The 16949-nt window shown below is 36.3% G+C and overlaps 1 protein-coding gene across 2 annotated transcripts in view; it reads right to left on the bottom strand.

The window, feature by feature from the left end:
• Nucleotides 1–16949, bottom strand: part of LOC136251028 (E3 ubiquitin-protein ligase rnf213-alpha-like) — a 175978-nt gene that overhangs the window by 26855 nt on the left and 132174 nt on the right. For both annotated transcript variants that reach the window (XM_066043410.1, XM_066043409.1), the window contains exons 30-41: nt 14658–14878; nt 14351–14542; nt 14171–14302; nt 13996–14116; nt 13719–13945; nt 13584–13666; nt 13395–13528; nt 12207–12287; nt 12028–12144; nt 11808–11977; nt 11542–11764; nt 11269–11484 (exon numbers count right to left, since the gene is read on the bottom strand). In XM_066043410.1, the coding sequence (XP_065899482.1) occupies nt 11269–11484; nt 11542–11764; nt 11808–11977; nt 12028–12144; nt 12207–12287; nt 13395–13528; nt 13584–13666; nt 13719–13945; nt 13996–14116; nt 14171–14302; nt 14351–14542; nt 14658–14878 (1917 nt within the window). The remainder of the gene's footprint in view (nt 1–11268; nt 11485–11541; nt 11765–11807; nt 11978–12027; nt 12145–12206; nt 12288–13394; nt 13529–13583; nt 13667–13718; nt 13946–13995; nt 14117–14170; nt 14303–14350; nt 14543–14657; nt 14879–16949) is intronic.

Here is a 16949-nt window from a genome sequence, read left to right as displayed (position 1 = left end):
TACTGACTGTTCTATTAGAGTATATCGATCTTTTTGTGATAGCTATTTTTATAAGCAAGAATTCATACTATTGCACAAATATTCTACCTATTATGTTAGCATTATGCTCAATGCTTTCAGGCACCTATTATGCTCATAATTATGCCAGCATAATCGGCGGGTCCCTATCAGCTGCAAACAAATCACCTGTACAGGATTCAGCTACAAACAAATCACCCTGTAGAGAGATCAGCTAGAAGAAGTTACATTGTAGATCATTAAGCTACAAACAAATCACCCCGTAGAGAGATCAGCTAGAAGAAGTTACCTTGTAGAGAGTTCAGCTACAAAGAAATCACCATGTAGAGAGTTCAGCTGCAAAGAAATCACCCTGTAGAAAATTCAGCCACAAACAAATTGCCCTGTAGAAAGATCAGTTAGAAGAAGTTACCTTGTAGAGAGTTCAGCTACAAAGAAACCATTCTGTAAAGAACTCAGCTGCAAACAAATCACTTGTACAGAATTCAGCTACAAACAAATCACCCTGTAGAGAGATCAGCTAGAAGAAGTTACCTTGTAAATTGTTCAGCTACAAACAATTCACCCTGTAGAGAGAGCATCTAGAAGAAGTCACCTTGTAAAGTGTTCAGTTACAAAGAAACCACCATGGAGATTTCTGTAATTAATATATGTATTATATATATAATTTGTACATTTACTGATAAAATATTTAAAGTACATCTACTTCATCTTTTCTTCTTCCTGTGGTAAAGAAAAAAAGATAGGTTAAAAAAGTCCCAAAGCTGGCCATAGTGGGGTATACAAATACAAAAAGAAGTGAAATCTAATCCAAAACAGCCAAGCTGTAAAAAAGTGTGTGGCCCTCAAAAAGGCTATGGTGGAAAAAGATGTGAAACAAGTGGCACAAAAATTCACCTGAATTGTCATTATTAAAATTTTTACCATTAACCTACCATCACAGCCATTTCTTGGCCGCCACCTTGGATTTCACATCTTTTTTCACCATAGCCTTTTTGAGGGCCACACACTATTTTTACAGCTTGGCTGTTTTGGATTAGATTATAATTTATTGCTATGTATTTGAAATAGACTACAAAGAAACAGTACTGCATATGTACAAAATTTCCTCAATTTATAGAATTCATAGCTTTGCTACCTACACAAGAAATTTCTATTCAAATAAAAAATTTTTTTCCTATCTTGATTCAGTTAGTGTTACAATATTGTACACAGTGTAACATTTCTACCAAAATGTGTGAGCGATTCTTAGCATCCAATTGTATTTAATCTAGAAAATTAATTGGTCGATAGGTTTGCCGGTGTATTTATTACGTCACTTAGTCCAATTATATATCAAGAACTATTATACTTTAATATAAATTTATTTGGCTAAAAATTAGATCAATAGAACAGGTAGGGTCTTGAGAAGCTCTATATACATACGGGGATAACACTCTGAAGTCACACAAACAATGCTAGACTTATAGTTAATATATTCCTCATGCATAAACTTCTAGCAAAGCTCTTCAATATTGTCATAATTGGTAATCTATGGAAATGGTTTCACTGCTATCTTTCTAACTGGATACAATGTGTAAGAATTAACAATCAATTATCAGATGTATTACCAGTCCTCACAGAAGTGCCACAAGGAAGCATATTGGGCCCACTGTTATTTCTTATATTTATTAATGATCTCCCATTGCTTGTTAAGTTACCAAAATGTTTTTGTTTGCTGATGATACCAAGTGCCACAGAAGGATATGTAACACCTCTGACTCTGCAAAGTTACAGGAGGACCTAAATGTGCTTTACCACTGGAGCCTCAACAATCAGTTATACTTTGGTGTACCCAAATGTTTTTTACTACGTTACCACCTTAAATTGCCTACGGGTCATTCCTTGTCAAATCAACCAGGAATTTAGGGTCACTTCTCAGATTTTGACGAAACTTGGTGTGTTTGTAGTACCTGTGGTGCTTATCACTCATGCAAATTTTTAGCCCCATACACCACATAGTTTCTGATTTACAACCACAAATATTTTGAATATCTCATGAAAAATTGGTCCATCTGTAGATACAAAATCAATCATAACTTCGCACTGTGTAAATATGTTTAACCACAATTTTCACTGATGGAAGACTGTTGATTGACCTTTCCAGTGATACCTAAATTATGGGATATCTACTTAATTATGATTTGAAAGTACTTTATTGAAAACTTTAATCCTTTATATTTAAAAACATGCTGCTTGAAATTCTTCGAATTCTTTTATGAATAATGATTGGATCATGGTCTATGTTTGATGAAATTTTTGTGGTGGGACCACAATGGGCTCAAGAGATATATAATGAATTATGTTGTCGAATGCAGTGGAATTTTGCAGTCTATTATTGCCGTATGGGAGTGTACACCTCCAATAACCACTTACAAGGCCATGACAAGTTTGTCTTACAGAGTGAAGGTGTCTTGGTACAGTATTAGTGACCACCTGTATTGAAAGACCACCTATCTGCAGTTTATCTAATTGGATATTAATGTGCAGCACCAAAGCATTAACCCTTTCCAGCAAATCCAAAAATGGTCCTTATTAGATAGGTGTACTTTAAATGATGTATCCAAAAACATATCCCTTTGAAAATACTTTATTAAGTCAAATCCCACCATAGTGCACTTACATACTTAGCCCCACTCCACACTATTCAAATTACGTACATGGCTGCGTAGGTACAACAGACCTCCTCGAAAAGGATACACGGACACCTTATGTGTTCATGATCTCACTTAATAATTCTAGATACAATTGGACCCAAGGAAAGTCTGTGGTTTCTCAAAAATAAACACCTTATCTATGGTCCAAGGAATACGCTGTATACAGTAGATTCATTACTTGTACCAAGAAGTTTTATACTATGAAGTGTCTCAATGTGTGATTTATAGTACTGTCATTACTAAAAATGGTTTTTCAAAGTATTTTGCATTCACGCTTTGAAGATCAGTACAAGCAAATGTTAAATACACATGAAAATGTGGTCAACATGTTCACCTCCCCTGTGTGAGTATGTACATGAATTTATGACTTGATCTTCAAAGTGGTCATGAATGTAAAGTAAGTTAGTAATTAATTTCACATATTGAGGTGCAAGTAATGCATGTACAGTATACGGTAAAACCCACTTCATTCCTAGGACCATAATAATAAAGTGTTCATATCACAGAAGCCACAGCAGCATCTTGGTCTATATATATTATTGTACTACTAGAGTGGGACTATAAACAGGCACCTGGTTATCAAGGTGTCCTGGTATCCTTTTTGAGTTCTGTTGTATACGTACCTATGCAGCCACATATGCAACTTAAATACTGTGGGATTCAACTTAAGAAGGTATTTCTAAAGAGATCATGTAACATTCACATGCTATGTTATATGGACACATGGTGGTTAGATCTGTAATTTAAAGTCCACCTGTCTAATAAGGACCATTTTTGGATTTGCTAGAAACTGTTGATACTTTGGTGCCATACATTAATATCCATTTATAGAACTGCAGCACATAGGTGGTCTTTCAATACAGGTGGTCACTAATACAGGCTGCACTGTACCTAGACACCTTCACTCTGTAAGACAAACTTGTCATGACCTTGTTGTGAGTGGTTATTGGAGGTGTACACTCCCATACAGCAATAATAGACTACAAACTTCCACTGCATACAACAACATAATTTATTATAACTCTTAAGCCCATTGTGGTCCCACTACAAAAATTTCATCAAAAAATTCGAAGAATTTCAAGTAGCAATTTTTGACATATAAAGGATTAAAGTTTTCAAATCATAATTAAGTAGATATCCCATAATTTAGGGATCACTGGAAAGGTCAATCAGCAGTCTTCCATCAGTGAAAATTGTGTTTAAACATATTGACACAGTGCAAAGTTACGATTGATTTTGTATCTACAGATGGACCATGAAATATTCAAAATATTTGTGATTGTAAATCAGAAACTATGTGGTGTGTGGGGCTAAAAATTGGTATGGGTGATAAGCACCACAGGTACTACAAACACACCAAGTTTTGTCAAAATCTGAGAGATGACCCTAAATTCCTGGTTGATTTGACATGGAATGACCCCTACTTCATACTAGCTTGGAGACACTGGACTTGCCACAACAGCAACTCATAAAGATCTAGGAATCATGGTCACATCAACTTTATCCTGGTCTGCACACTATGACCAAATTCTTAGTAAAGCTTACAAAAGTTTCAATCTTATCCATTGAACATTCAAAAGTTCCCCTTCCCTTCCAATTCATGCTAAGAAAATATTATATTTTTCATTTGTGAGATCCAAACTAACTTACTGTTCACAAGTCTGGCATCCCTATTTACTGAAAGACATAACTACTATTAAAAATCTTCAAAGAAGAGCGACTAAATTTATTCTTAATAACTACATTATTGATTACAAGCAACATCTCCTTAACCTGAATATGTTACCTCTAATGTACCAACTTGATTTTTATGACATTTGTTTCTTTATCAACTCTTTAAAAAATCCTAGTGCAGCTTTCAATATTTTAGATTACGTATCATTTACTACTAGCAGCACCAGATCATCGTCACACAACAAATTAATGACTATTTTCTCTCCAAGAAATTACATAATGAATTTTTATTTCAGAAGATTACCCAGACTTTCGAACTCTTTACTTACAATTGATCTATCCCTTCCAATCAATGTAATTAAGAATAAAGTTAGAAATGTTTTATGGCATCATTTTGTACTTAATTTTGATTCTGACAACCCTTGTACCTATCATTATTTTTGTCCATGTACTAATTGTTGTAACCGTGGTCCAATAACTGATTTTAGTTAATCTTACATACATGCAAAATAATGTACTTTTAAATTAATTGCACTCAGGCTACTGGCACTGGTTGCCAGTAGGCCTTCAATACACGCACAAGTAATTTTTTTCATCTGTACTAATGCTGCTGTACATGTATTATAATAATTATACAACCAAGTACTAAGAATAATATGAAATGCAGTTAAAATTACATAAATAAATTAATTAATAATTAATGTTTGAGAAAACTACGAGGCCTAGAGACATAAACTAACCGGGGATCGATTTACCTGTGAATGAAGGCACAACTGTACGATTGGTGCGCCTGTTCGTGCTGATGATTATAACGTACATGTAATTCTATATAACACCCAGTACCACACCCATGCATGCTTTAATAATAATTCATTGCTTGTTTCACTGCTTTTTATTGCTAGCATCCCTACTTCATTTTTAAATTAATACATTAAATATCAAACGGTAGTAGGGATTGCCTCAAAACTTTTACATGCCACCCAAAATTCCACCTCTGAAACTTATCCTAGAGACATCTTGCACAATGAAAATTACCTTTATGGTACTAGCCTATATAATATATAATACAGCATTAAATCTGACAAAACACTTACAGCTGGCCAGATATAGAAATCTTTTAAAAATTGCCAAAACTCAAATTTTAATCTCACTGACACACCACAGCCACAAGGCTAGAGGCCAAACAAAGCAGCACATGGCCACCATTTTATGCCACAATACCAAATTCACCAGTGGGATGTGCCTTTTGAGATTTTGACAAGTGTAGGCCCTCTGCACCTTGTCTTTTCTTTCATCTTCAATCAGGCTGCCTGTCTTCTTCATCCAACGAAACCATATCTAATCCAAAACAGCCAAGCTGTAAAAAAAGAGTGCGGCCCTGAGAAAGGCTATGGTGAAAAAAGATGTGAAATCCAAGGTGGCGGCCAAGAAATGGCTGTGATGGTAGGTTAATGGTAAAAATTTTAATAACGACAAGTCAGGTGAATTTTGTGCCAAGACCAAGCGGCACCAAATTCACCTGAATTGTTGTTATTAAAATTTTTACCATTAACCTACCATCACAGCCATTTCTTGGCCGCCACCTTGGATTTCACATCTTTTTTCACCATAGCCTTTCTCAGGGCCGCACTCTTTTTTTACAGCTTGGCTGTTTTGGATTAGATTTCACTTCTTTTTGTATTTGTATACCCCAAAGCCGGCCATAAACGGCTTTCGGGCTTTTTAACCTGTCATTTTTTCTTTACTACAGGAAGAAGAAAAGATGAAGCAGGGTGATTTCTTTGTAGCTAACCTCTCTGCAAGGTGGTCCTTCTAGCTGATCTCTCTACCGGATGACTTGTTTGTAGCTGAACTCTCTACAGGGTGATTTGTTTGTAGCTGAACTCTCTACAAGGTGACTTCTTCTAGCTGATTTTTCTACAGGGTGATTTGTTTGTAGCTGAATTCTCTACAGGGCAATTTGTTTGCTGCTGAACTCTCTACATGGTAGTTTCTTTGTAGCTGAACTCTCTACAATGTGACTTCTCCTAGCTGAACTCTCTACAGGGTGACTTGTTTCTAGCTGATTTCTCTACAGCGTAACTTGTTTCTAGCTGAACTCTCTACAGGGTGATTTGTTTGTAGCTGAACTCTCTACAATGTAACTTCTTCTAGCTGAACTCTCTACAGGGTGACTTGTTTGTGGTTGAACCCTCTACAGGGTGATTTGTTTGTAGCTGAACTCTCTACAAGGTAACTTCTTCTAGCTGATCTTTCTACAGGGTGATTTGTTTGTCTCTACAGGGCAATTTGTTTGTTTGCAGCTGAACTCTCTACATGGTAGTTTCTTTGTAGCTGAACTCTCTACAATGTAACTTTTTCTAGCTGAACTCTCTACAGGGTGACTTGTTTCTAGCTGAACTCTCTACAGGGTGATTTGTTTGTAGCTGAACTCTCTACAAGGTAACTTCTTCTATCTGATCTTTCTACAGGGTGATTTGTTTGTAGCTGAATTCTCTACAGGGCAATTTGTTTGCAGTTGAACTCTGTACATGGTAGTTTCTTTGTAGCTGAACTCTCTACAATGTAACTTCTTCTAGCTGAACTCTCTACAGGGTGTCTTGTTTCTAGCTGATCTCTCTACAATGTAACTTCTTCTAGCTGAACTCTCTACAGGGTGTCTTGTTTCTAGCTGATCTCTCTACAATGTAACTTCTTCTAGCTGAACTCTCTACAGGGTGACTTGTTTGTAGCTGAACCCTCTACAGGGTGAATTGTTTGTAGCTGAACTCTCTACAAGGTAACTTGTTCTAGCTGATCTTTCTACAAGGTGATTTGTCTGTAGCTGAATTCTCTACAGGGTAATTTGTTTGCTGCTGAACTCTCTACATGGTAGTTTCTTTGTAGCTGAACTCTCTACAATGTAACTTCTTCTAGCTGAACTCTCTACGGGTGACTTGTTTCTAGCTGATCTCTCTACAGGGTGACTTGTTTCTAGCTGAACTTTCTACGGGGTGATTTGTTTGTAGCTGAACTCTCTACAAGGTAACTTCTTCTAGCTGATCTTTCTACAGGGTGATTTGTTTGTAGCTGAATTCTCTACAGGGAAATTTGTTTGCAGTTGAACTCTGTACATGGTAGTTTCTTTGTAGCTGAACTCTCTACAATGTAACTTCTTCTAGCTGAACTCTCTACAGGGTGTCTTGTTTCTAGCTGATCTCTCTACAATGTAACTTCTTCTAGCTGAACTCTCTACAGGGTGACTTGTTTGTAGCTGAACCCTCTACAGGGTGAATTGTTTGTAGCTGAACTCTCTACAAGGTAACATGTTCTAGCTGATCTTTCTACAAGGTGATTTGTCTGTAGCTGAATTCTCTACAGGGCAATTTGTTTGCTGCTGAACTCTCTACATGGTAGTTTCTTTGTAGCTGAACTCTCTACAATGTAACTTCTTCTAGCTGAACTCTCTACGGGTGACTTGTTTCTAGCTGATCTCTCTACAGGGTGACTTGTTTCTAGCTGAACTTTCTACGGGGTGATTTGTTTGTAGCTGAACTCTCTACAAGGTAACTTCTTCTAGCTGATCTTTCTACAGGGTGATTTGTTTGTAGCTGAATTCTCTATAGGGCGATTTGTTTGCAGCTGAACTCTCTACATGGTAGTTTCTTTGTAACTTAACTCTCTACAATGTGACTTCTTCTAGCTGATCTTTCTACAAGGTGATTTGTTTGTAGCTGAATTCTCTATAATGTGATTTGTTTGCAGCTGAACTCTCTACATGGTGGTTTCTTTGTAACTGAACTCTCTACAATGTAACTTCTTCTAGCTGATCTCTCTACAGGGTGATTTGTTTGTAGCTGAACTCTCTACAGGGTGATTTGTTTGTAGCTGAACTCTCTACAAGGTAACTTGTTCTAGCTGATCTTTCTACAAGGTGATTTGTCTGTAGCTGAATTCTCTACAGGGCAATTTGTTTGCTGCTGAACTCTCTACATGGTAGTTTCTTTGTAGCTGAACTCTCTACAATGTAACTTCTTCTATCTGAACTCTCTACAGGGTGACTTGTTTGTAGCTAAACCCTCTACAGGGTGATATGTTTGTTGCTAAACTCTCTACAAGGTAACTTCTTCTAGCTGATCTTTCTACAAGGTGATTTGTCTGTAGCTGAATTCTCTACAGGGCAATTTGTTTGCTGCTGAACTCTCTACATGGTAGTTTCTTTGTAGCTGAACTCTCTACAATGTGACTTCTTCTAGCTGAACTCTCTACAGGGTGACTTGTTTCTAGCTGATCTCTCTACAGTGTAACTTGTTTCTAGCTGAACTCTCTACAGGGTGATTTGTTTGTAGCTGAATTCTCTATAGGGTGATTAGTTTGCAGCTGAACTCTCTACATGGTGGTTTCTTTGTAACTGAGCTCTCTACAATGTAACTTCTTCTAGCTGAACTCTCTACAGGGTGATTTGTTTGTAGCTGAACTCTCTACAAGTTAACTTCTTCTAGCTGATCTTTCTACAGGGTGATTTGTTTGTAGCTGAATTCTCTACAGGGCAATTTGTTTGCAGCTGAACTCTCTACATGGTAGTTTCTTTGTAACTGAACTCTCTACAATGTAACTTCTTCTAGCTGAACTCTCTACAGGATGACTTGTTTCTAGCTGATCTCTGTACAGGGTGACTTGTTCCTAGCTGAACTCTCTACAGGTGATTTGTTTGCGGCTGAACTCTCTTACATGGTGGTTTCTTTGTAGCTGAACTCTCTACAAAGTGACTTCTTCTAGCTGATCTATCTACAGGATGACTTGTTTCTAACTGAACTCTCTACAGTGTGATCTGTTCATAGCGGAACTTTCTACTGGGTGATTTGTTTGCAGCTAAACTCTTTGCATGATTGTTTCTTCGTAACTGAACTCCCTACAAGGTAACTTCTTCTAGCTGATCTCTCTACAGGATGACTTGTTTCTAACTGAATTCTCTACAGTGTGATCTGTTCATAGCGGAACTTTCTACTGGGTGATTTGTTTGGAGCTAAACTCTTTGCATGATTGTTTCTTTGTAACTGAACTCTCTACAAGGTAACTTCTTCTAGCTGATCTCTCTACAGGGCAATTTGTTTGTAGCTGAATTCTCTACAGGGTGATTTATTTGAGCTGAACTCTCTACATGATGGCTTCTTTGTAGCTGAACTCTCTATTAGGTACCTTCTTCTAGCTGATCTGACTACAGGGTGACTTGTTTGTAGCTGAATTCCCTACAGAATAACTTGCAATGTAATATAACTGAGTAAATCATACATGCAGCTGAATGCTTTATTAGGGTGACTGTTCTATTGGAGTATCTCGATCTCGCATTTGCTGCACGTAGTTGCTTTTCGAATCATAACTCAGTGATTTGTACTGCGATTCTTCTGTACTACTGCAAGAACTTTCTATGATGATTATTTCAGCTACATACTGATTTTCAGCTCGTTGCTCTAAGCGGTTTGCCTGGTAGACACGAAAACTAATAGTTTTTTTGTTCATAAAAATCGATCGCGTAATTTTGACACAGGTTGGATTTTGTGTCATATCTCCATGGTCTTTATCCCGATTCCTTTCAAACCACAAAAAGGCACTCCTACGATGGTTGCTCCATCTACATATCAATTTTCAACTGATTCCTCCAAGGGGTTTACCCTGTAGGCGTGACAGACCTCCGACCTTATTTTACGCAAATACTCGGTCATAACTCCGTGAATGTTCATCGGATTCCTACCAAAGTTGGTACGGAGATCCGCCTTAATGAGCCCTTTAAGTGTGCCAAATTTCAGCCCAATCCGAGCACGCATTCGTGTTTTATGGCGAATTTTGCGAAATGTGCGAAATGAAGAAGATGAAGAAGAAAAAAAACGAAGAAATTAAAACGAAATTTTGTTCGCTCGTATCTCGGAAATGGCTGAAGCGATTTTCTTCAAATTTGGTATGTAGACTCCCCTAACTGGGCGGCACGTCTCTAGCAAATTTGGTTCCAATCGGATAAGGAATCACAGAGCTACATAGGTGTGAAAATTGCGTTTTCTTTCTTCCTGTTAATATACTCACGGTGTGGCGCGTCGGCTTCTTGGGCCGCACGACACACTATCGTGTGTCTTGATCGAGGCATTAATTTTCAGTATCAACGTTTTCTTTCAGCAGCACATTTAGATGCCACAGAATTATTTCAGGGCTAGATTTGAGAAGCATTTCAGTATGGGTGCTACTATAAGAGGTATACTAGCTAGATATATCTGCAACTTTGCAATCAGGGTCCTGTTCATGATAGGTTCGTGACCACACAGATCTAGCATGACTAATAACAATAGAGTACAGAGATCACACCTCTTAACAATCTAGCTATTTACTTAACAGTAAACAAGATGACCTCACCCCTTATTGATCTACGTAGCTAGCTGCACACCCCTTGTCCGACTCGAGATACTCTAATACAATAGTCACTCTAATACAACAGTCATACATGCATGATATTCTAATAGAACAGTCACAGGTTACACTGTAGCTAACTATCCCACAACAAAAAACTAAAAACTAGTATTTTAAAAATTTGTCAATTTAAAAAGATGAAGTAGCTATAGGGATCTATGCAATAAAAAGTAGTGAAACAAGAGATAAATGATGGTATTACAGCATAGTTCGGTGGGAAAGTCCTTACTTTGACACATTAGCTATAACAATTATTTTGTTCAATGCCAAAGTAGGGACACTTCACCAAGTTATGCTACACTGTAATTCCATTATTCATCTCTTGTTTCATTGCCTTTTATTGTAGAGATCCCTACTTCATTTTAAATTAATAATTTTAGTTACCTATATACATATCCTGGAGTATATCAGTAGCATTAATACAAATTATAGATAAATAACATACATCACCAGTTCCAGCTGTTCCATCTTCAAGTAATGGGTGCAAAGCTTTCAAAGGAAGTGCTGGTGAATCCTCAGCTAATCCAACTTCATCTAATACAACTACAGAGACGGAACTTTGACTTTCTTTTTTCTCTTGAAATTTTGCAGCACTCTTAAACACTTCCAATATGCTCTCTGAAGTAGAGTGCTGGCTGCATTGGTATGAAAACAGCTGAATCTAATAAGCAACATTAACAAATATACAAAATGTCACACTATGGTATTTAATAATTACTTGTTTAAGTTTTCTGAATAATGGCGAACGTGATGCAGCACCTTGCATTGCATCAGCCACAATAGATTTAGCTAAAGATTTAGAACTGCCAGGCTTCCCCACCAGGAATAAAGGAATTTTCAGCTCAATACAAACCACCATCATGAAAACATTTTCTCTTAGAGCACCATTGCGAGCAATATTTGGTGGCAGCTTCATGTTGTTTAAAACCACTTCTTGACACCTATTTGTATAGTTTAGACATGTGAATAAACACTAAAACATACAGTATCACTTCTTTTTTGAAAATTTCATCATCATGCATTGGCATGTACAGTGCAGAATACAACTGTGAAATGATGAATTCTTCAAATTCTTCCCTGCACTGTAACTTAGCATAGTAGCACACTGCTATAGATAAAATTAATGCTCGTGTTTGACGATTGCATCTCTGCAACTGTAAAAAATGCATCATTATAGCATTAACCACTATGCATGGTAACATACAACATCATCAGTTTGATACAGAGGATCTTTCTCAATTTCAGGTAATATAAAGTTAAACCACTCCAACACTATCATAGCTCTCTCAATATCTCTTAAACTGACAAAGCTACATTCATCCTATGAAATCATTACAATAATTTTACATTACATTAAACTTTAACACTGTATATAATATATACCGTTCTACTTCTCATGTATTCCTGACAAGCAGTTAATACTGACGTCACCTCATGAGCGTCATAAGACAGATCTCTTTCCACCTATATGCATACATAATAAATATATGTAAGCAGATGTGGAAATTTTAATTTTATTGCTGTGTATATAATCATTAAGGAATATTAACAAATACCTAAGTAAGAAATTTATCTGTATCTGCCAGAATGAATACTTTTATTCTTAGTTTTAGACATAAATAAGAAGTGACTTTAACTAATAGTTAGACATTGAAACATGGGGTTCTATGGAATTTATATAGTAAACCGAAAGGCCCTGTGTTGTGGCCCCCGAGCAAAGTGAGGGTGCTACTACAGGACCTGAGGGTTTCTAATTTCCGTGGAACCCTGTGTTTCCATGTCTAACTTATATAGACTACAGCTCATTGTTGTATCTTCACAGCTGCTAATGACATGAGAATGAGTAATGTTCATAAGCCCATTACAGCTTCCTGTAATTACTACAGCACTTGCTGTCCAGTTAAATGCCCATGCATTACCAATGTTAATTGCCGTGTTTTGAGAGACAGCATGATATAAACAAAGGATCTACAGGATTTAGATACCTGTAAGTAACTAATGAAATTTGAGTATTTCATCTTGCTGTGGTCTAACAAGTATTATGGATGTAAGCTTAAATGCTAGCGGATAAATTGTGACTTTACTTTATAGAGGACATTTACTAATCATGATTTACATTACTATTAAATCCACTTAAAATTTTTCAAAGCAACCAGACATAGAAAAGTACATCAAACCTGTAACACCTCTGACCAAATATTGAAAAGTAGGTATTGTATTCATAATGCAGATATTCTATTCACTGTAGTATGCAAAAGTATGTATGTTTCAAAATCACAATAGTTAAGTAATGGAAAACATTCTCAACAATTTCTACAAGCAATAGTGAGTCAATCAGTGGTAAACAGTCAGTTACTTTAATTTGATAGCATAAATTTAGTGGGCAGCTTCAGAAATTCCAAATTTTGCAGAAAGTTATTTGAATTTCAGGACATTTAAAATGCTATATGTTGTTATAACAACCTAATACAAGGTAAGGGTGATTTTGGGCAATATCTGTAAACATACTGATTGCTACAATAGTGATTGATTGACTGATTGATTGATTAATTGATTGATTATACTACATACATATTTTCTGACAATAATCAGAGTGTACTCTTTCTCAGTTTCACTGTTAAGTTGTCCAAAGTCATAAACTAGTGAGCACATACTGGATGGAATATCTAGAACACGATACACTAGATTTCTCAAAGGAACATCACCTGTGTATAAATTAAATGCAAACAACCAGCTAGAATAAATGCAAATCTATTTTACCAAGTTTTTGTTCAGTGTCTTCTGATTTAACATGGTACCCTAATCCTGCTCTTTCTAGCTTTTTAATCATATTTTCAGAATGCCTGTGGTGCAGTAGTATTCCAAATTGGTTACAAATAGTAACTCTTAGCTTACCTTCTATATGGATTACAAGCTGCAATAAACTTAATATTTTCTTTTATAGGTCTACCCATCACTCGCTTATCACACATCACTTCCTTAATCAAACCTATTGCTTTAGATGTGTTTGCCTCATCAAAGAATAACACTGTCTCTAAGCCATCTTTCTCATTCTTTCTAGCCAGTTTCTGTGCTTCATGTATCTTCTTGACTACATCTTTTTCTGAAACACCCCCATGTACCTAATAATACAGTTACAAACATAGAGCAGTGTACTGTTTAAAATGCCTACTTCCAATGTCAGTAATATGTTGCTGTGTGGTGAACTAAGAGACAACAGCTCACACATGTACTTGATCAATCTGGTTTTACCACAACCTGTTTCACCCATTAATATGACTGGTATATTACACCTGCATGATACATAACACTAATGGTTGGCAGTCAGTAAACACCTGTTACCATACCTAAAACGCATCAATATGGCTAATATTTTCTTTGCATTGTCAGGTGTCAATACATATGAGTCATCAGGACTTTTGGAAAGCATTTCAGTATCAATCCCAATCACTTTGAAAAGTTCCTCAAGCAAGGTTCGTCTATGATGATATGGTTATGCAATGTTAAGGAATAAAAGCATAACTTACTGCCTGTCTGAGTTATGGCCATAGACTCCTACACCCTGAGCCCTCAGGTTTCTACTGAGTTTAGGAGAAACTATTCCTCTTATCAGTACATTCCAAGAGACTGGATCAATTAAATCACCATTTTCTGTAATACTAAACCCAATAAAGGTCAAAGAATCATGATCTTGGTTGAAAAATATGTACGGGTGAAAACTAGAAAAGAACAAACATAATAATAATAATAATAATATGTACCAGTAATAAGAGTCATCAATGTACATTCTAACATTATGTGAAGTAATTTACATGTATTACAATGAACACTAACTTTCGGTCCCACACTCTACTAGGATGACACTGTAGTTGTTCAATTATTGTGTGGTCTTCAGTGTCATCAGGTACATCTGAACTCATTCTTTCTACTAGCCAACGGCTTAATAAGTCACTTGGAATATTAGGATGTGATACACCTGGCAGATATGGTAATAGATCTTTACCAACTAGTTGAGCATGTTTCATAGCAATGTTTAATGATGGCACAGCAAAATCCTATACAACACAATGGAAAATTTAAAGACCAGTATGATTATGTACTTCAAGAAAATCAATATTGAGTATACAATTTTTAAATGTAAAAAAGTTAATTTACATTTCAAGTAACCATCCCACTGCTACAATATCTTGAATACTTGCAATTTACAATTACAAAGTTAACCCAATATATGTTAACACTACTATTACTCTTTTTGTCATTTTCTTGCATCCAACCCAAAGTATAATATGTCTTTTGGACACTTTAGATTCTATATAGAATGTATGTAAAATCAGACAAACGATAGTGTGTCATGCAGCAAGGAAGCCAGCACAAAAAAGTCATGGATAAAGTAACAGAAAGAAAAAATACATGATTTTCATGTTTGCATAGCTCAGTGGCCCTTCTAAAATTTTTGTTTTCTATTTGCCTTCCAGGTAAGACAGACAAATTTGATTGGAATAGTTCCAGTTGTCCCCCAAAATATGAGCAGCCACAGTTTTTTCTTTAGTTTTTCCTCTTAGAGAGTTCAAATATTTTTTCTTGTTGCACACTTTGCAAAAATTACTACAAAACACAAATGCTTATCTTAATGGTCTAAATATTTGGTGCAGATAAAAGCATATAAATTAAAGGCGAAAATGTGTGCTTTATTATTGTGAATTTGTGTGACATGTTGCAGAGATACAAAGACATTTCTTAGCAGTACAAGACAGAATAGGAAAATGACACCCATGATCTAGAAGAGGATTTTCAGGTGGCCTCACTCCATCTCTTAGTAAGGACATCAGATCCTTCCGCAGGTACATCAACTACTAGAGGCTGTACTTCTACATCAGCTTCAAGAAATGGCTGAGATTGCTGGGGTGTTATTATTCTTTATGTGGAAAAAAGGCAGTGCCTTACAAAGAGGATCCAACAAACATGCTGTGTTTAGAAAATCTTGTTTAGAATCTTGGCAGCCTTAAAGTGTACATTAGAAGATTTTTGTGGACTTAAAAACCAAGGTGAAGCCAAGGTTTTTAAAACACAAAGATCTACAAGTGTGGTCTCTAACCAACTTGAAAAATGAAAGCATTTTATATGGGCACATAGATGGAATTGGATTAGATGTTGTTTCAACACTATCTTAACATGAGTGCAAAAACGGAACAGATTTTCATTGAAAAGCTGATGAGAAATTGAAGCTAGCACCTCATCACTGCCTGGATGTCAGTAAAGATAATTGCCTCGACAAGGAAACTGACCAGTTGCTGCCACTGCACATGCCATGGTATCATAACAGTGTGAAGAACAGGTGAACTAATGTAACTTTTGGCTTGAGTGATTACGATGATGACAAGTCGTAGTATTTATGGTGCAACAGCAGTAGAAAAGACCATGCTCAGTTTCACACATGGACCACACCCACATTACAAACAATGCAAAATAACCATTCTACAAAGAAAAAGAAGTTTACCCATCAATGTCTTTTTTGGTAAAGTTCATTTACAGTTTAATTGAAGACAAAACATGCTAAAAAGCACTCTCTAGAAAACAGATTGGCACTAAACATGATATCGCTGGACTTCTCTGTTCATCCTGACAAACATAGCCACAACGTTAAACAGTACCTCCCATGATTGATTTGCTTTAGGCATGCATATAAAAGGAATGGAGTGGTCAAACTCCTGTTGGGTAACATTACCCACTGCAGGCAATTAGCCTGTAATATACTTGGGAGAGCATAGCAAATCAATGATCAAAAGTAAGCTTTTAGGTCTTTTTTGTAACCATTTTAAGAACCTGCTATAGCAGGTCTTTTAGTGGATTTTAAAGTCCTCATTATCTCCCAGAAATCAAAGCATTTTATGCATACCATTTCTAACATCAGTCAACATCACACATTTAGTGTTTTTGCAAGAAATGTATCTGATAGATATTCAACCAAGTGGTCTGATTTTTGAAATGGTTCAGACTTCTTACTATCTATGACCTCCATTATTTCCACAACTGGCTTAAGAACTTCAATGAATATTTCCATGGTAGATATCTCTGTGTCACTTGGCATTAAGTTGGTTCTTCATACCTCAATAAGGGCAGAAAATA

Source organism: Dysidea avara, chromosome 3, assembly GCF_963678975.1.
Source record: "Dysidea avara chromosome 3, odDysAvar1.4, whole genome shotgun sequence".
In the NCBI taxonomy this organism is placed as follows: Eukaryota; Metazoa; Porifera; class Demospongiae; order Dictyoceratida; family Dysideidae; genus Dysidea; species Dysidea avara.
This window is presented reverse-complemented; position numbering and strand designations above follow the sequence as displayed.